Here is a 20,080-nt window from a genome sequence, read left to right as displayed (position 1 = left end):
ACCCTAAAAACAGCATTATTTGAACATAATACATACAGGAATGAGTCGTTTACAGGATTTTTTTGAGAGTCGTTTTGTTAAACAGAATCGATTCGCGCACATGAGTCGGACCTGGTATATCTATAATACCAATCAGTCGTGTTACGTCTTCTAAACCTGCCCGCTTGCATTTTGCTTGAAAGAAATCCGTCTTCATAAGGTTTTCAGTTTCACCCTCAGGTTTGTTGCCTAGGGCAGATGCGAAATGATGACTGAATGTGGAAGGGGCTGAGTCACGTTACTTCCTGGTTTGGGGCGCCAGTGGTTGGAGGAACTGCGTGGCTGAAAAAAGAAACTGACACGTGGATCATCATCAATACTTCAGGAATCAGGAAAAAGCTGAAATTCGTCCCGCTGCGTTATAGCAGCTGTGAAAGCCGAAAGTCCGCTGGTTTTTGCTGGTCGCTGGAGCGCATTGGTTGCGGCAGGGATGTTATAAGGAGATGCTTCCGCGAAGAAACTGGGATAGAAACATATTGTTTTCATTGCTTTGCTCTTTTGCCTATCACGCTCGCAAAGACTGACCCGAGAGGACATCAGAGCAGATAGTCACAAACGAATATATTTGTCGTTGAATGGCAATTTTACAAAAACATGGAAAGAACTCTTGTCCAGATTTGCCCAGTATTAAGGAGAATCCCGCAGAAAATATCGGACAAGCTGGATCACAGAAGAAGTGGGCAGAGTCAAGTCAGACCTGGACAAGGTGAGACCACGACCTCCTCACCAAACTTTCCTCTAAATAATGCTTATTAGTCTGATGCAAACAATTAATTAATATAAGTGCATTACTATGATAATAAAGTATAGTAGCCTAAATAAAGTATGAATACATTGTATAGCAAAAGTATATTAATGGTATGTACATCCACTTTATTCTAAGGCACACCAATTACCATAATTATTATTAATTAAGTGCTTAGTCACAGTTCTGTTCTAAATCAGAGGATTAAAATAAACTTTGTTAAACTTGGTATTTAGGTCATCTTTTGAGTAAAAAGGTTGATGAACTAAGTTTTAGTGCATCTGAAGCAAATCAACCAAGATGGGCACCTGCCAGTTTGTGTGCTTTGGCCTGTAACAACTTTTCATATGAATCTTGTTTGATTTTAAAGATACGGTTTTACCTCTCTGTCTTTAGGCCAGTAGCGAGGATATGGACGGTGGTGCTGTTGCTGGGCACATGTTTGCTGTACTGTGCCCGTGTGGCCATGCCTATCTGTGCAGTGAGCATGGCAGAGCGCTTCAGCTGGTCCAAGAGAGAGACGGGCATGGTGTTGGGCAGCTTCTTCTGGGGCTACTGCTTCACTCAGGTCCTTGGAGGCTACGTCAGTGACAGGTCCTCTGACTCCATTGTTTCTGTTGCTGAAACCTGAAAATAAATGTCTTTATTTGTGTACTTTACATAAAGATTTCTTTAAGTTAGTAATATTAAGTAATATTGGATCTTGAGTTCTACAATTTAAAGTGGCCCTTACATTTATAAGTTAATATTTAAAGGGGTGGTATAATGCCCTTTTCACAAGATGTAAAATAAGTCTTTGATGTCCCCAGAGTGTGTATGTGAAGTTTTAGCTCAAAATACCCCACAGATATTTTAATATAGCATGTTAATATTGTCAGCGTTTGAGCAAAAACGCACAGTTTTTCTGTCTGTCCCTTTAAATGCAAATGAGCTGCTGCTCCCAGCACAGGGGGCGGAGCTTCGTGTCCTTTTACCTCACACAGACATGCGCTGAACATTTCAAAAACCTTTAGCCTTTTATGTTCAAACCGGAGTCAGACAATGATGGAGAGACTCAAGAAGAAGTGACAACATGTAGAATGCAACAGGACATTTCTGAATGGTTAGTTGATGAATTTATACAGTTTATGTGTAGTTATCTTCTAGTCATTGATTAGCATATTCTGTCATGATAATCTATATATCACGTTCCCGGGGGCGGGTTTATGTAAATTCTTGGGTTCATGATGTCACAAACCCGGGAGGAATGTCGTGTAGTCCCTACCAGCCGTTTGTTGTAGTCCTTAAAAAATTATTTCTTTAAAAGCAAATATCCCCCTTTGCTTTGAACTTTGAGCGTCGTAACTTTGCAGATGTTGTTTATGCTCAAACAGCAACATTACACACTAACTAAAGTTAGAAAAGTGAAATCATAATCAACCACCCCTTTAATAGAATCTAAATATTTGTAACTTTAATTGGGCAACAGTCAGTAGGTCATACAAGTTAGCTTCAGCAGTTGAATGAATGAATCACTATCTCGTTATTAAAAGTAACGCAGCATTTAAAGGGCAAGTGCACAGTGAATTCATTGGTATAAATGACGTGAACGTGATGGCAGTCTGTGGTTTAAGGGTGCGGCTCTATTTTATAATGTCATCCTTTGCCATCTGTTGAAACTGCTTTAAATATTTGTTAAACAGGTTGTGGCTAATCTGCAAACAGGTCTGTGTGAGGACTCGTCTGGTTAATCGCACCGGTTTAGTCCAGCAGTAATTTCCATTCCCTTACATTCAAATAACATTAAAGAACTTAAAAATATGATACACTTTTAAGCTGTGAGCTAAAATGCAGTCATTTTCAAGTCTATTGGCCACCAGAGAGCCACAACCTGCTCAGAAACAGGACTGAACACAATGAAGTATGTGATGCAACTGAAGCTTGCCATGAACCGCTGGTCTGCATTGGTCCCATGCTGCAGATCTAAGGACTGAAACAGCACTACGACGTTTTTAAAATGTGGAATGGAATGTCTGTTTTGCTGGAGAAATACTCATAAAGATATGTTTGGATTTGATGTCATGTTCATAAATGCGTGTGTATGTGTTTAGGGTGGGAGGAGAGAAAGTGATGCTGTTGTCAGCGGCAGCATGGGGAGCAATGACAGCCTTCACTCCGATCTTAGCCCATTTCTGCTCCCAGCCCATCGTCTCCATGACGGTCTCCCGCTTCCTCATGGGCCTGCTGCAGGGTGAGAGACCGTCTCAGAGCGTACCGAGCTTCCCATAACTGTGCTTTCATGCTGTGCGGGTTGTGTACTTTCGAGGATCTAAGGATATTGAAGTACAATAATAGTTTAAGCTTGGAGAAAGTTGCAAAACAATATCCAGCTGTTTTCAGTGTTTTTCTAAGTGGGGCTGTTGTTCGCTGCAAACGCAGCAGAGCTGTGCTGTTATTAAGGGAAACTTTACTTGCTTAGTAAATCATTGCAAATTGCTAAACGTTCCCTCCTGCAAATGTTGACCTCTTTTTATTAGAAGAGGAGCATACTTGTGCTGTGGTTGGCAAAGCGAGGAATCCAACCACTATCATGCTCTGTTTTTTATTATGCTGTATGTCACTGCACTGCTGTTGTGTTCTCTTGAAACTAGTGAAAGGGGTCTGAAAAACAGTCACTACTGCTATAAAATATGCCACTTTGATTCCTTTATCAGCATAGAGGGAGCTGCAGTTTGGCTTTTTGTTATAAAAATGTTAAAGTTTGCTCAAATTTATTAATGGCATCATCTTTTCCTTGCTTCTGTTACAAATCACAATGTCATCTCGTAATTACGACATGGCGTGAATGCAGCAAAACAGCTTTACATTATTATGCAGAATTATGAGATGGGTACAAAACATAATATTACGATACAATACTACTTGCACATTCCAACACAGAATCTACAATACAGGATAAAATACACAGTGAATATTTTTAAAGTGTGAGGATGCCCAATATAACATTTATCAGTAAATAATAAATAAATAAATCATGAAAAATAAATATTTGTTTTTATAATTAATTAATTAATTATTAGTACCACAGTGTGTTTGTTTTTAGTATATGGTGGGCATAAGGTGGAATATTTGTTGGTTTGTTGGTAGTCATAAACAATTATAATCCACTTATGGCTATCCAAAAATGAGTGTGTTTGTTTTCTTGGCGCTCAGGTGTTCACTACCCGTCTCTGGCCAGTCTGTGCTCTCAGAAGGTGGTGGAGAGTGAGAGGGGTTTCCTCATGAGCACAGTGGGAAGCGGCTCATACCTGGGGTTAGTGTCTGATCGCTGTCTCTGTGGAAATGTGGAAATGTAGCCGATGTCTTTCAGATTGAATGTGTGTGTGTGTGTGTAGGACCCTGGTGATTGGAGGTCTCGGCTCTCTCATGCTGGACTTGTACGGCTGGGAGAGCGTGTTCTACGTCTCTGGGCTTCTGTCTGTGCTGTGGGCGTACTGCATGTGGAAGTATCTGCTCAAAGGAGAGGGTATGTACAGCACAAACATACACACATTTATTTTGATTGGGGTCAGTATGATTTTAATGTGTATGGTGCATTTATATGATCTAAAGTACAGTAATGCTGTGAAATGTTATTGCAATTTCAAACATCTGTTTTATATTTGATTATATTTTTAAATGTAATTTATTCCTTTGATGTCAAATTGTTAGCATCATTACTCCATTCTTCAGTGTCACGCGATCCTTTAGAAATCATTCTAATATTGCTGCTCAAGAAACATTACTGTGTAAACTATATATAAGAATCCTGAGAAAGAAATTCTTTGAACAGAAAGTTCAAAAGAACATACATTTTCTGAATAAAAATGTCATTTATTTCCAAAAATAAAAAATGTCGTACTGTTATTCTTTTCCATAACAGGTGTTAACAGCGGTTTGTTTAAAGGCCGATTGTGCTTGTGTTTGTCAGGTCCCATCATCACACTGGAGTCTCTGGGCAGCGCTGGAACCCAGTCCAAACTGTCTAAGAGAAACTGGCTACGTCTCTTCAGACAGCCAGCTGTGTGGTGAGATTAGCACCTGAATACTGTGTGTGTGTGTATGAGAGAGAAAGAGAGAGTGTGGGTGCTGAACAAAGGGTCTTTACTGAGCTCCCATAAAGGCCTGATTCACATCCACTCTATGTCTGTCTATATATAGAGCACTCAGAAACACAGTAACACAGTACTCTGTCCCGTCAGCCAAACATGGCTGAGTGTTTCTGACTGCACACATGACGTGGATGTTTTTTGTGATATTTAAAAAATTATATTAATGTATAAGGAAAAGTAGATAGTAATTATAAAAGAATTTAAAAATGCTGCTGTCACTGCCCAACTGTACTTTACCATGTTGACTGAGAGTGATTGTTGTTACTGGTGTTATTGTTATGGCAATAGAGGACTGCAGTGATGATGTGTTTTTGTAGGCCAGCCCGGAAGTTTGCATCACCACGATTCCCTCGACAAAAAAAACAAAGAGGATTTTTTTTCATTGGCTTTTGGATTATTGCAGAAAATAAGCTCTGTGACCTACAAAAGTGTATGATTCTTACACGTTTTGAAGCCTAAAAACAGTCGGCTAAAAGGTAAACATAAAGCTAAAGCCAAACGTAACCATCACTAATCTTCCGACAACTTTTTCAGTAAAAAATTCTTTGAAAGGTTGTTAAAATAGCTTGCAAGAGCACAATTATAAACACAATAAGGCTGTGAAAGTGGACTAGTGAGTAGAGGATTTAACTGTTCAGCTATAACTCATGTAGTCCCATTTAACAACTTGTTAGAAATCGATTTTTTAAAGACAAGTAAAAGCTTTTAAAAAATCACTAGAGGGCTTTTTATGTCATAGGGTAAAATGTGAAAATGTCTGGATCTTGTGTTAACCACAGGCCTTTTTCAGGCATTTAACCAAAAACCACTCAAAAAACCCACTGACTTCAGGACAATGGAACCAGAAGTGCTAAAATGCTCATTTCCGGGTTCTGGCCTATAAAAATATGCCCACCCTGCAGCACTCGATTAAGACTTACTTAAGTTTTCTTGCATTTGTAAATGACCCACATTAATTTTTTGAATTAAAATGATTCTTTTTGCATTCATTATATAATTTATATGAATTATTATTAAAATATAATGCTCTCAATCAATTTTTAATTCTCTGTAACCTTTGTTAATAATGTGTTATCGTAAACATAGTGATGTGGATGCAGTATCACGCAAATAATGATCACTAATGCCATTGTAGAAGTGCACTATTTGCGGTTAGCCATGATTCATTTATTCCATGAGCGAAAGTCTCCAGATATAAGGGTAAATGTTAGTATTCGGCTGTTCATGTTGATCGCGACTTGGTGGCATGACTGGAGAATCTTGTACATAGTTCTAAACATATTTGCCGAAACTTATTTATCTTTCAAAACCTTTTTTTTAATGAGGAAGAAAAATGAGTGAGGCTTTTGGAAGCTTTTGTCTGCCAGCTGCGTTGGTGTCATTCATTCTGTCTGTTTTTTCAGTGCCGTCATTATTACACACTTGTGCACCGCCAGCACCTTCTTCACACTGCTGTCATGGCTGCCAACGTATTTCAAGGACACCTTCCCTGATGCCAAGGTAAACTGAACTGCACTCTTTCAGACAGCGCGTGAGAACATGATCTGTGTCAAAGAAAAATAATATCAGTTTGCATACTGAGATTTCTCTCCTTCTATGTGAGACATGAATAACTGGAGATTGTTTATGATGTTAGTATGATGCTGTTCTGGTTGAACTCCAGCAGGGGGCTCCGCATAACAGCACATCTGAGTATGCAGAACTGTATATACATATGCGTTGGGCTGACCTATTGTTCATTGCGTGTTCCTGTGTGTGTGTGTGTTTGATTGTGTGTCTGCATGTGTGTGTTTCTTCAGGGTTGGGTGTTTAACGTGATCCCATGGTTTGTGGCCATCCCCTCTTCCCTGTTTAGTGGATGCCTTTCAGACCATCTAATCAGTCAGGGTACGAAACCACACGTACTACACAAACGCATTTAAAGATACAAGCTCACATTTGTTCCTCGTATCAATGTCTTCTTGATTGACAATAGGAAGGCAATTAAATAGTCCCCGTTCCTTTCTTCAGTGTCAACGGCTCTGTAATCATTGTTGTGTCGTGACTTGCTCTTTCCTGCCAATGTTACGCATCTGTTTGAGTTTTACGGTGTTGTAAATGTCAAGTCTACTCAACTGTAATTGTCCTATAAAATCTGTTAAATGTTCCTCAGCTGGCACACTCATACTCTCGCCCCTTTCTCTGACTCTTAAAGGTTTTGATACTGCGTCAGTGAGGAAACTCATGCAGGTACAATTGAAATACACACTCTCTCATGAGGCTGCATTAACAGCTAAATATTATTACAATATAAAATAAATGTCTATTTTAATATTTTTATATATTTAATGATGGCAAAGAATCATTACCACAGTCCTCGGTGTCACATGATCCTTCAGAAACAATATGCTGATTTGCTGCTCAAGAGCTTATTATTATCAATAAACAGTTCTGCTTCTTAAAATATGAAAATATTTTTTATGAAAAGAAAGTTCAAAAGAACAGCATTTATTTGAAATATAAATCTTTTGTAACATTATAAATGTTTAATTGTCACTTCTGATCAATTTAATATGTCCCTTGAATTGTAGTGTATATAACAATGTATTGATCTGTGTGTTTTATCAGTTCTTCTCTATGGGCGTGTCCAGTGTGTTCACTCTGTTACTGTGCGGGACCAATACGTTCCCCACAGCTGTGGCTTTCGTGTCTGCGACGATGGGCCTCACCACATTCAGCCACAGGTAATGCCACACACTGCTTACACATGCATTGAAACAAACAAACAAACAGTAGAGCTTGGCAACCGCAAGGTCATGGGTTTGATTCCCGGGTAATGCAAGCACTGATCAAATATATGTAAAAGAATCTGCCAAATGCATGAATGTGAATGTAAACCTAATTCTCTCTGTCTTTGTAGTGGGGTTTCAGTGAATGTTCAAGATCTCGCTCCATCCTGTGCTGGGGCTCTGTTTGGTAGGTATCATTCTCTCTGCTCTAACCAAAACTATGATTGCACACTTAAGGCTCATTCACACCAAGAATGATAACTTTAATGATAACCATAATGCTATATGTATTGGCATATACACTGATGGACAATACCTTTGTAACGCTTCTGTTATGCTCTGTGTTCTGTTCTTCAGTGTACGCTTTAAAAGTAAGAAGGATTTGATTGGCTGTCAATCTTGTTAATGTTCATCAGCTAAAAAAACAACAAAAAAACCATTACAAGTGATTATTGCACACATTATTTTGGTATCATTAATATAATTATAGTTTTTATTAATATTTTTAATTTATATTATTCATTTTCATTCATTTTAGTTAGTGTTATTTTTTTTTTATTTTTTTTTTTGTTGTCTATATAGTTTTTATTAATGTTTTAGTTACTGATGGCGTGCTGTGCATGGAGATGCATTCCCTGTCAAACATCATTCATCCTTATTTTTGTAATTTTGTCAAATATTTTTTCTTGATTACACAGTTTTTTTTAATGTTTTTTTTATATTATTTCATAAGTTAACATTGCAATTAAAATTAATTTTGTCCTGCAGACGAAAAAAAGACGAAACTGCATTCTGTAAAAATTCTGAATAAGCAGCGATTTCTCTCATTTTTATAATAATATTAAGTATTCTTTTATTTCGATCTGCAGTCTAATAAAAGTTAAACAGAAAAAATTAAATGGTAGCTTACGTAGGCTGTAACTGCACCTGTTTCTGAATATTTATTTATATTGTCCAACAAAAAAAATCTCATTTGTAAAAAAATAAAATAAAATCATATTTAGGCTACACTTTAATTATATCAAATTGAGGAAATAGTGTCTTGATATTTCTGCAGTGCTTCTCTCAACTGAAGTCATGCTTTCTGGGTTTTCAATGTTACCAGTCCCGGTAAATAGAAAATTGTGAGCGGTGTACATTTACTGTAGACTGATCAATTGAAAATGAAAATATACTGTACAAAGAACATTTTAAATGACTTCTGTTTCGAAATAAATAAAGCAGTATTTTATTTCGTTCTGACCGGTAACTGTCTTGAGTTTTTGCTCCGAACAAACTCTTTTTTTATTCCTGATTTGAAAATAACAAATAGCCTACATTATTGCTTGATTATAGGTAATAAAAAAACAGCACTAGAAATGTTGTAATTAATCAGATTAATCTGGAAAGACGTAATGAAATGTGGCAAAAGGAATTTTTTTTTTTTTTATTCTCAACATTGCTGTGCCATCAAAATGCATTTATCATTCTTACAATCACCATAAGGATGTCTACCTTCACCATAAATCTAAAATTTCGATTCAATTCCTTATTCTTCAACAACATGATTAATTTCTCATTCGAAAAGAACACAGTGGAAATTATTTAAAGGACGTTATGTTTAATGTTTCATAAATAAGAAAATGTTTTCTAATAGTTTTAGTTAACCATAACCCTGATTCTAGCGATATTGTTCTACGGTGTCATTGTTTTGCACAGATGGCACAGATTTTTTTGTAATTTTACAATGAGCAATAGGATTATCTGCTATTTAAACAAAGTACAGTGAATATTATAAGTCAGTCTCATTATTTCCTTTGTCTTTTCTGAATCTGTAATATGTTTTTTTTTTTTTTCTTATAGGGGTGATGAATACCTGTGGAGCTTTTACAGGTAAGAACATGACTTTTTACATTTAAAATGTAATGTCAATCACTTCATATCAAATGATATAACAGGGACACTTTTTTTTTACAGGTAGATTGTTAGTATGCTGTATGTGTTAATGCTGTTGTGTGTCCTTTTAGGGGTCATCATGGTGTATCTCTCAGGGTATCTGATCGAGGCCAGTGGTTCCTGGGCGTCAGTTTTCGGCCTCATCACGGTAGTGAATCTGCTGGGTTTAGCCACGTTCTTAAGCTTCGCAGAAGCCCGCAGAGTGGACATAGATCTAGCGAAGGGCCGTTACCACAACATCCACATCTGAGAGCACAGGGGCCTGGAGCAGAGCAACACCATCAGGATATGGAGCTTATGGATCAGCTGAGTTTTGTGTATGAGGGGTGGGGAAGGACACAGAGAAATGACTGGCTCTGAGAAGAAGGGGGACGTCCTCAGCAGTCACTAGTTTCTTCACTATGGAAACTATTTTGCTCTCTTTGGCTGAAGAGAATATTGGAAAAGCTGTAGGAGATATTTAATAGATCTGTGATAGATTACTAGGAGCCGCAGGATGAAGAGTGTTACTGAGTATTTTGTTAAGATCCATGCTTTCATTCATTTCTATTTTATCCTCTTGCACTTGTGCCAGTGTGACCAAAGCAGTTCAGAAACCCGCAGTACACCGTCCATTTAATCAGATGAAGACCAAATGCTAGAGTTTGACAGTCAACAGTGTTTATTAAATTATTAATACCATGTTATTTTAAAATACCTCATCTCAGATGTCTGTTTCTTCCACTGGGTATGAGCTGTTGATAGAGATTACTGTTTTTTTTTTGTGTGTTACTGCAGAATTGGAGTTTGTCCCAGTTGGAAAAGAAAGTTACTGTCTTGTTAAACGTGCTCTTGTGCATCTTTTAGCTGGCTGATTCCTTAAAGCATTTTCTTTGTCTCCGCTGTCTGCTGTTGAGAATAGTTTCTGATCTTTAAAGGAAGTTTCTGTTTCAGCCTTTGAGACAAACTGCTAGTTTCCTTTTGTCTTTGTCTGATTTCATTATTAGGGACCTTTTCTCGTGGGTCATTTGTTTGGACCAAGAAATTGCACAATGAAATGAATGTATTATGGTGAAAAGCTTTATTATCTAGAGACAAGATCCTGGACGTTATGGGAATGATTTGACCAAAACCTATTTCGAATATGTAGCCTGTAAGTGCATATTTTTAAGTTCAATTCTTTCAATGCTGAAAGGGTCACAAAAGGATATTATCTCATAAATTGTGCTGTAGATCTCCCATCCCCCAGTTGTTACTGCTTTGAGAAGTAATGTAAATGTTACTGTTAGTTACATAAAGAATTTGAAGGAAAACGAGTTCCTAGGAAGGCTTTAATGGGTCTTATTTCAATGTGCATTAAAACATGCAATACGTTTCTGCTGTTATTGCAGGCCTACTGCTAGGGAAGATCGTGGCAGATTTGCAAAAAAACTTGAATTATTGTATAACTCTCTTCTCTGCAAGGGACTCAAAGAAGTTTTATTTTTTTCCAGTACATAAAATCATAAGAAATATGTTCACAAAGATTATTTGTGATTTAAAATCTTATTTTATACATAGATTAGATACCACTGTGTATAATATATACAGTAGACAATATCAGAATACATTTATATTTATTGATTTATATTTGATTTAGAGAATAGATTGAAAATGCTTATATGATTATTGTCTATGTCCACCATATATATATATATATTGTATGTTTTCTCTGTTTTCTTTCCTGTCATGTTTTCTTGTTTCTGGCTGATGCAGCTTTATAGAAATGCCATATCACGCATATATTATGTTCCATTCCATTTCATTTGATATTTAACGTGTTATTGTTCTACAATAGCAATAACTGGATAATGATTGTGGGGTTTGTTTCACCATCACAGCTGACAATTACTTGCATTTGAGTTGCAGTGAAGAAACTTTGCATATTTATTACGCTTGCATCATTCCTCGTGAAACTTTTCTCACTCAAGACTAGGAAATACAGTAGATGAGCTGTGAATTAACGCAATGTCATACTGTCCTGAGTTGTGGATGAAAGAGGTTTTGCAGAAAACTGAATTAATCAATATTGCATTCTTTTAGAGACAAATATCACATGAAAAAAAGAAATGTAAACCCATGTAAATGCAGTATTCTGTATTTGTAAGCATATTTTGCTGAAATATAAAACTATATTTTATCAAGGGAAATATGTTTTGTGTATTCATTTACTCTCAACGGCGTTTGGGACCACACCACCAGGAGGCAGCAGAGTCCAGAAAATAGCGTAGTGTAGCGGCTCTGCCTTGCTTACAGGTTTACAGTCAGCTAACTGTCTGGCACAAACATTTAAATGCTGAAAAAGAGGCCTTTATGCGTGCAACTGAAAGTGCGAGGGCGGGCATATGTGTGCATTTAACTGGAGTGTCATGGCTAACACCTCCTGACTGTTTGTAGCATCATTACACCTCAAATTCCAGTCAAACTTCGCCAACTGCGTCCAACCAACTTCCACACAGGCTCTTTAGTAGTATACTTCAGTTCCGATAATCTAACAGACACTTTCGTGGAGCTCAACGCTCTGAGTAGCCTAAATATATGCCTGTAAGTAGTCTGTACTAGAAATGCTAGCGCGTTAATTAATCGTATGAGCCTGAGAGCCATACAACTAGTTGTTCACACTGTTGTCGTAATTCCAGAGCTGTATCAGCATGGATGGACATGCAGGTCTTCCTCTGCTTCTGTCGCTAGATATATGGGGTGGCACCATATGGCAGGTCGCTGCGTGCCATGCTGGTGAGTTGGCAATGTGTACGTGTGCCAGGCATCCGTCACCCCTCTCACGGGACTCTCTCGGGTTACCATAGAGACAGATGGCGATGGCGGTGGGAAGGGGGGTGAGATCAGGGGCCTGGGGCAAAGTGGGCGACACTGTGTCACACCTGAAGATGAGAGGTGCTTCATGTACTGAAGGAGGTTCAAGAGACCAGATATATGTTGGGCTCGTTTTGTTTGGTAATAGTTTATCTAAAACATCTAATTGTTTTCAGTACAAAATATTGTGTTTGTGTGATTCAGTAATTCAGATAGCCTGACTGTTTATTATCTGAAAGGATATTTAGTTACTGTCACACCTATGTTCACTTGGCCTTTACTGATTTTGATATTTGTAAAATGTGTGAAAGGCTAAAGATTATTGTTGATTTAACTTTAAAAAGTAAGTTCCCTGGTTGCCTTCATTTTGTTAAAAATGTGTTAATTCGATGGAGATTGGTGTAATAAATAGAAACTCAAAACATTATGTTTTCTGAACCACATTAGTTGATTTGATAAAAAATTTTAAAAGTTGTGATAACAATTCATGAAAATAATGTTTTACAGTGAGAGGACTATGGAGAATAACATCCCCAGGCTCTCAGAGTCTGATCCGGTTTATGTCCAGACCGTTCGAGTGACAGGTGACAATATCCAGATCTGTGCTGATGTGCGAATGCAATGTCTGTGTGTGTACATAGACAACAGTAATACTGCTGGCATTTTAGATGCAGTTTTATTGTGTTACCTGGTCCCAAGCTGGGACGATGTTTTTAAATGTAAAAAGCTACAGTAAAAATGATAAAAAAAAATTTTTAAATAGAATAATTGAAACAAAGCATGATTGAAATAAATTTTATTAGGCCTATTTGTCTTAAATAGATTTTCGGTAGCTTATATTTGTTACATAAATTATGTTATTTAATTGTGCCATCATTTCCACAATTACTAAAAATTATTGACTAAGAAAATTTTATCACAAGCTTGATTACCAAGAAAACAACAGTTTCAGTGAAGAACTTGAGATGTAATCAGATGTATGAAAAAATAAAGCAAAATCAAGGTAAATATATGGAAGATCATTTCCGCCACATAAGGGGGAAAACATAATGCATGCAATCATACGTTATTATGACATCAAAAAGTGAAATTAGTCATAATTAGTCAATGAGATAAAAGTCAAAATTGACATACTAAGAGATAAATAATGAGATAGGCCTAAGATATAATTATGAGAAAAGGTCAACATTGTGACAAAAACAACACAAAACATTGAAATATGAGATAAAATGAAACGTGACTTTTCATCTCAGTTATAATTTTCCAAAGCACAAGTTTTTTTCTTATGTGGCATACATAGGCAGACGTCAAAAGTCTGAAATATGATTTAATTGTGTGTATTTCACATAGGCCTACATAAAAGTACTAGCTAGAAATCAGCTATGAAACAGAGGATTCAGCCATTTTATTCCGAAAATGTAATTTTCCTTACATCATTTCCACCACAGAATGCTTGAGATGTGTTGGAAGTGATCATGAGGTTCAGACATTTTTTTTACTGAAAATGAAACAATTCTCCAGTGTACTGGCTGTTCTGTAGCTTTGTGGGTTTTATTTTTGCATGTGTTCACGTCAGCTTTCAATCCACAGTCCATAACAGTCCATTCTACTAACTGATACCATTACCAATACTAATAATACTCCAAGTATGAATAAACAAGCTTTGTTGTGATAAATTATGGTGTTACATTTAACACAGACCTTTAAAAGTAATTGATTTAATGTCAATCTAATCTTAAAACCATTAGCCTACAATCTTCCATTACTAATCTTTTTAATTAAACAACATCAAAACTGAGGTAGGGCACTGTATGTTTTCGGGATATTATTGAATTTAACACAGCTGGTTGTGACATGCCGTAATATCACAGCTTTTACATATCTTAAGGATCGTGGCAAAGCTCTTAATTAACTCACGCGGGAAGTGACAGAGGAACAGCCCACCGCGCATTATTGGTTTTCGTCACAATGGAGGAGTAAAGAGCCTGTCAGAGGACCGAGAGATGCGCCTGAGTGAAATAGCGCCGTTAATTACTAATTAACTTCCAGCTAATGACAATGTCACTGTGTCGTCGTCTCAACGAATACCCTCTCCTTATAAAGCCCCCCCCACTTAGACCTGATCTGCATGCTAATTACTCCAACACATGCACTTTTAGTGCTTTTTTAGACTCCACAATAAAAAAAAATTTTTATCATACACTTCAAATCCATAAGAATACATTTTACTGCATCTTCACATGGGATTACTTTAAATAATTGAATGGAGTATTTGGTGAACAATTTTTTTTTTTTGAGGCTGCTTAATGGAAATGAATGAATAAATAAACCAAAAAACAAAGATATTCAATGACCACAAGAAAGCTCCAAGCTTCCTCTCTGTCTTTCTCGTCTGTTAAAAGCTGAGCCCTGTGGCTATAAACTCTCCCTCTACTAACTAAATTACCCCTCACTTTGTTTAGCGTTCCCTGCGGAGCGACTCTAGTACTGCTGATCGCCAATCATTTCCGCCGGCTCACATCTCACACAAACACACGCGCGTGTCCAGATATGTTGATTTCTGTCAATTAACTGAGTCAGCTGTTGGCTTCCTGGTAAGCATATGGCCAGCGTTACACACACTGTCCTGTAGTTCTGAGCAGCGAGGGACAGTGTTTTAATGGAGCCCTCCGGGACAGGACCTCACACCTGCGCTCATGCCGTGCTGAGGAAGTGTCAGCGAAGCACCCATATGATATATCAAGAGGTGTTGCAAGAACTTCTCTGTCTTCTCACTGAAATCAATGATGAATGTCCAAGACTTGGTAATTTCATGAATACACTTGTACCGTAGTATTGTTCGGTGACGCAATGAAATTAGGCAATGTAACACTTATTTTAGTGCTTAAAACAGTGGAGAAAATGGGAGAATCAGTAGGAATACCTGTACAGGAGCTGAAGAAGCAGAACACTTCAGAAGTCCAAGACAAAAAATGGTACGGCAAATGAGGGTGGAAAGATTTAAGTGGTGACACCCAGGTTGTTTCTTTTTTCTTTATTTTGGAAACGTAAGGGAATTGTGTTGACCACTCTCTAAAACTCACTAGGAGCCTATCAGTGTAGAGACAATCATGCTGAACCTTGTCGATAGATGGCAGTTGTGTCAGTATTTGAACTATATACAATCCTGGGTAAAAGAAAAAAAAAGGACAAGACCAAAATGGCTAAACACTGATCATTTAATTGTCTTATTTGGCAGGAAATCGGCAAAATTAAAGCAAATGCACTACTTAAAAAGCAATTGCTGTCACAGCAAAACATCAAGGACAGAATTAAGTTTTTGGGAAGTTGTGTGTGGAGTGATGAATCACAATGAAACACAAGGTGCACCGTAATGCTCTAGAGCTGTGTCTTTAAAAATCTGGTGAGAAATATAATAATAAACAAATCTCTACCACAGTGAAGCATGGAGGAAGAGACTGCATTATTGTGTGAGGAGTCTTTTTAGCTGCTGTATTGGTGAACTACTTCACGGTGAAAAGTCAGTTAATGCTTTGGAGTGCAGGAGAATATTGCAGAATGGCTTGCTTCCCACAAATGAAAAGTTGTTATCTAAAGAGGAATAATCAGGTGTTATTTTTCAACAAGACAATGCTCCTGCACAAAGACAACCAAGAAGTGGCTTGAGAACAAGTCCATCAGGCTCATGTTTAGCTTGGTCAGACTCCAGATTTGAACCCTATAGTGAATATTTGGTCTTACATTAAACTCAAACGAACTGGGAGACATTATTCAACTACTCATGAACTGTTTGAAGCCATTAGCATTAAGTGGAACAACACTGACACTGTAAAAAGCTGTCTGCAAGTCGGGGAAGGCTGTGCTGTGGTAAGTTACTTTATCTTCAGTATTTTTGCAATTCTAGCTATTTTCCTGACCAGTTAATTGTGATTAAAAAGGTTAAGACATTAGAAGACCACTAAATAATTGGCCATTGCCTTTTCTTTCTTTTTTTTTGCCCAGGAATGTACAAAGAATATACATGCTAATGCTAGCTAAAGAACCACTGAATGTACTTTAAAATAGGATGCAAAAACACCATTTAAATATAAAGTGGTCCATACAGCTCAATATAAGTCATACGATCTTTCAGTGAGAAATAGACCAAAATTAAAATCACCGTTTGCTGATCATTTTTTATCCTGCAGTGAGCTATTGTTGGCTATGACCAAATTATTGGATCAATGAGATGAAATGAATCAGTTAAATTTGTGAACAAATCATTCTGACCACTTTTTGTGATTCATTAAAAAGATCCAACCCAGAACAAATGATTTGTTCACTACTTTGACGTAACAACTTCTCTCATGAACGTATCAAGGTGTAATTAAGCTAACTACTAAACTAATTAAATTTCAGCCTGTTCCTCACATAAAAAGCTATAATGACTTTAGATGAAATATAGTGTACAAGTCATACAGACCAACTTTTATGATAGCGTTATGCTGCTTTATTTGCTTAAATGCTTCTTCAAGAATCTTCAAAACATCTTTTTTTTTTTTTTTTTACCACAAGAAATTAAGTCATGAATTTGTAACTCGATAAGGGTGAGAAAATAAAGACAAAATGTCATTTTCAGTTGAACTGTCGCTTTAATCATCAAGTTGTTGAGGACAGCTGCTGTTATTTCGGATTGTCTGTATTTCTTACGTTTGAATGTCCTGATGTCATTGACATAAACAGAAAGAACCCCGAAATATGCTTTCCGTTCATCTTTCTGTTTCTGACAGTTAGTTCTCTATCCTGCTTTCTTAAACCGACACACAGACAGCAACAAATGCCAAATGTATGTTCACAGAACAATATGATGCATTGCTCTGGCAGGGAGTTGTCGTATGCTGGCCACTTCAGAAATAACTCCAACCCCCTCCATCTTTTTCTCCCTGACAGAAGGTCTCAAATGATCAGACACAACAATGTGCTTAATACTCACTTAGTTCTCGCTGTGCTCATCGATGAGTGTGTTTTATAATTGCAGGAGTGATAGCGCTATATGTCCTTAAGAATTGGACAAGAAGGCTTTTTCCAAACAAAGGATCTTTATTAGCTCAGAGCTTTGGTGGACCACTTCAATCCTCTGGCAGTCTCCTCTTTGTTGATTATCAGCTCATCACGCAAGGAAATTTCATTCTCTTGTTTCAAACTGAGCAGTCTCTGTAAGTCATTAGCTCAAAACGTGCCATCGCTTATCAGTGAAGCTTAGCAGTGCTTCACTGTAAAAAAAAAAAAAAAAACCTGCACTCTTCTTAGACTAGTAAAGTTGAACTGGATTTTTCAAGTTTTACTGGATTTTTTAAAAACTGGTCATCATCTACTCACCCTCCTGTTGTTCCAAACCCATTTTATTTCTTCAGTGGAAAACAAAAGGAGATATTTTGGAAGAATGTCCATAAGTGGCTGTTTTCCATAAAATAAAATGATCAAGTAACCTGACTTATGTGCTGTATTTCATGTTTTCTTAAGTCAACACAGAGGGCAGTTGTAATGCAAACTCTGAAAAAAAAGTTTTGCTCATCAACAACAACACAAAAACATATCTCAAGAGTTTGCATTCATTTCACAAAAGTTGACAAATTCTACGAAATTATGTTCAACCAACAAACTACATTGAGGTGGAAGAACTAACTTGTGTAAACACACATTTTTATGATTATTACCCAAAAGAATTAAGTTGTTCCAACAAATGTCAACATAATTGAGTGGCGGTCCTGGAACCAATCAAACTTATCTATTTCAGCTGTTACAGCTATAGCATATCACAAGCTAAATGGATTGAATTTAACGTGTAAAGATATTACTATTTGTATCAGCACAATTGTTGCTCATAGAATCATTGTAACCTAATATATAACACATTTCTGTCACCCACAGCCTAACCATGAACACTAATCATTAGCACAAACTTCAAAAAACACATACAATTTCCACTTTAAAGAACATGGATGTAAAATGTTCTTCATGGAACCATACCAATAAAGAACCTTTATTTTTAAGAGTGAATCGTGAGGTCAGGGCAGGGTAGTCTCGTGTAGCTAGACCTTCAGACTGACGGCAGAAGGTCTGGACTCTATCACAGCTCTCATTGGCCAAGGACTGCCCAGAGTAACACAACCAATCACCGTTCGGTTTGTTCAGCGTCATGTTTAGGAGCATGGAAATGTCCCTACAATAACATGCATCTATAAATTATTCATTCAAGAACGTTGTGCAAGTTTACTGCGACAATGGAGCCGCGAACTTCACATACTTTTGAAAATTCAGCGTTTAGCTGATCATGGTAAGCGCTCATTGTCACAGTTGTAAACATGACGTCGTTCTTCTTCCACGAAGGGGTTTGCATGGCATTTGTTTCCAGGCAGACCGTTAAAGAACGCAACACACACATCTCCCGGACATCCTGTAGAATTCAACCAATCAGATCGCGACTTTGAAACTCCTGAAGTGTTTCCAGTAAAGTGTGCCATATGAATCAGACGTTCAACCAACGGTCCGTGGGCTGAGTAACTGAAATAAAAATTATGTGTCGGAATTGAAAAATTCATATATGTGAACATTAAAGCTGAATTGACCCTTCGCTAAGCCCCACCCTCCTTAGTTACTGTTGCTACGCCTGACAAGCTTTTGCGCCTGGCACGTCTATTACAGTATGTATGCACCGGTGTCAGACATTCCCAAGGAGATAATTAGTAATTTTTGGCGAACAGGTGAAATATCTGAGAAAACAAGACAAAAGGGACTGCAGTATGCATTTGAAGGATATATCCACGACATAATATGCAAACGATTAGAGAATAATTGAATCAAAATTGAAGCTAAAGCCTATAGGTCCCATACGCTGACCATTCAAACGGGAAACACACAAATTGAGGAACAGCTATGTTCATACACAGCAGGGTAAGTGAAATTTGAAAATAATCAAATAATTATAAATCAAACAGCTTATCCATAAGTCTTGTGGAATAAACACAAGACATTAGCCTGACCACTTTGCAATGATAACATTCTCCCGCTTATATTTTTAGCGCGCCAGGCTACTGCTCACATGTCGTGGAGAAAACGTAGGTGTTTTTGTTAAACCTGTCGACATTTAGTTGTGAATGGGGCCTCCCACACTGCTTGATCCACGCCCTTTGGGTTTTAGGTTTTGAGAAGGGAAAAAATTCCACCCCCCCCTCCAAACTTTTAGGATACCGGGTATCAGATTTGCACAATCCATACGCACAACGCTTCGGCATGTTTCCCTCGCTCGAAAGCTTGCCAGACCTCCCGTGCCTAGTTACGGTTGCTAAGCCACGATTGGCCTGTGGCGGTTTTCGGGCGTGGCTTAGCGAAGGGTCAATTGTCCTTTTGTGTTCAAAAGAAGAATTAATGTCATATAGGACAAGATGAGGATGAGTAAATAGGCCTAATGACAAAATGTTCATTTTTGGGCGAACTGTTATATTTCGTTCTCGTTATAGTTAAACAGTGTTGCGGTAACTTGTTGTTCAGGTACCAGTTTGTTTTGAATTCAAAACAGCACCTTGCTTTACACTTCATTTCTTGTGTCCCAAACACAAGTGCACCACTAAATCTGTCTCTCTCTCTGCTTC

The 20,080-nt window shown here is 37.5% G+C and overlaps 1 protein-coding gene across 1 annotated transcript; it reads left to right on the top strand.

The window, feature by feature from the left end:
* The first annotated feature begins 77 nt into the window (after window positions 1–77).
* slc17a9b (solute carrier family 17 member 9b) lies at window positions 78–11,785 on the top strand. Its single transcript, XM_084427853.1, has 13 exons — window positions 78–745; window positions 1,181–1,378; window positions 2,875–3,014; window positions 3,977–4,076; window positions 4,159–4,289; window positions 4,734–4,830; window positions 6,318–6,414; window positions 6,714–6,801; window positions 7,109–7,143; window positions 7,522–7,637; window positions 7,814–7,869; window positions 9,525–9,554; window positions 9,689–11,785. Exons 1-13 carry the CDS (start codon window positions 615–617, stop codon window positions 9,865–9,867), a joined length of 1,398 nt encoding a protein of 465 aa, XP_084283979.1. The 5' UTR covers window positions 78–614; the 3' UTR covers window positions 9,868–11,785.
* The last annotated feature ends 8,295 nt before the right edge of the window (window positions 11,786–20,080 follow it).

The sequence above is a fragment of the Rutilus rutilus genome, assembly GCF_951802725.1.
Source record: "Rutilus rutilus genome assembly, chromosome: 13".
NCBI lineage: Eukaryota > Metazoa > Chordata > Actinopteri > Cypriniformes > Leuciscidae > Rutilus > Rutilus rutilus.
This window is presented reverse-complemented; position numbering and strand designations above follow the sequence as displayed.

What these genes read in the sequence shown, in the direction of transcription:
- slc17a9b (XM_084427853.1), top strand. Translation starts at nt 615, where the DNA reads ATGGCAATTTTACAAAAACATGGAAAGAACTCTTGTCCAGATTTGCCC. An exon ending in TCAAGTCAGACCTGGACAAG is followed by an intron (nt 746 to 1,180) that starts GTGAGACCACGA and finishes CTCTGTCTTTAG; the next exon opens with GCCAGTAGCGAGGATATGGA. An exon ending in GTATCTGCTCAAAGGAGAGG is followed by an intron (nt 4,290 to 4,733) that starts GTATGTACAGCA and finishes TGTGTTTGTCAG; the next exon opens with GTCCCATCATCACACTGGAG.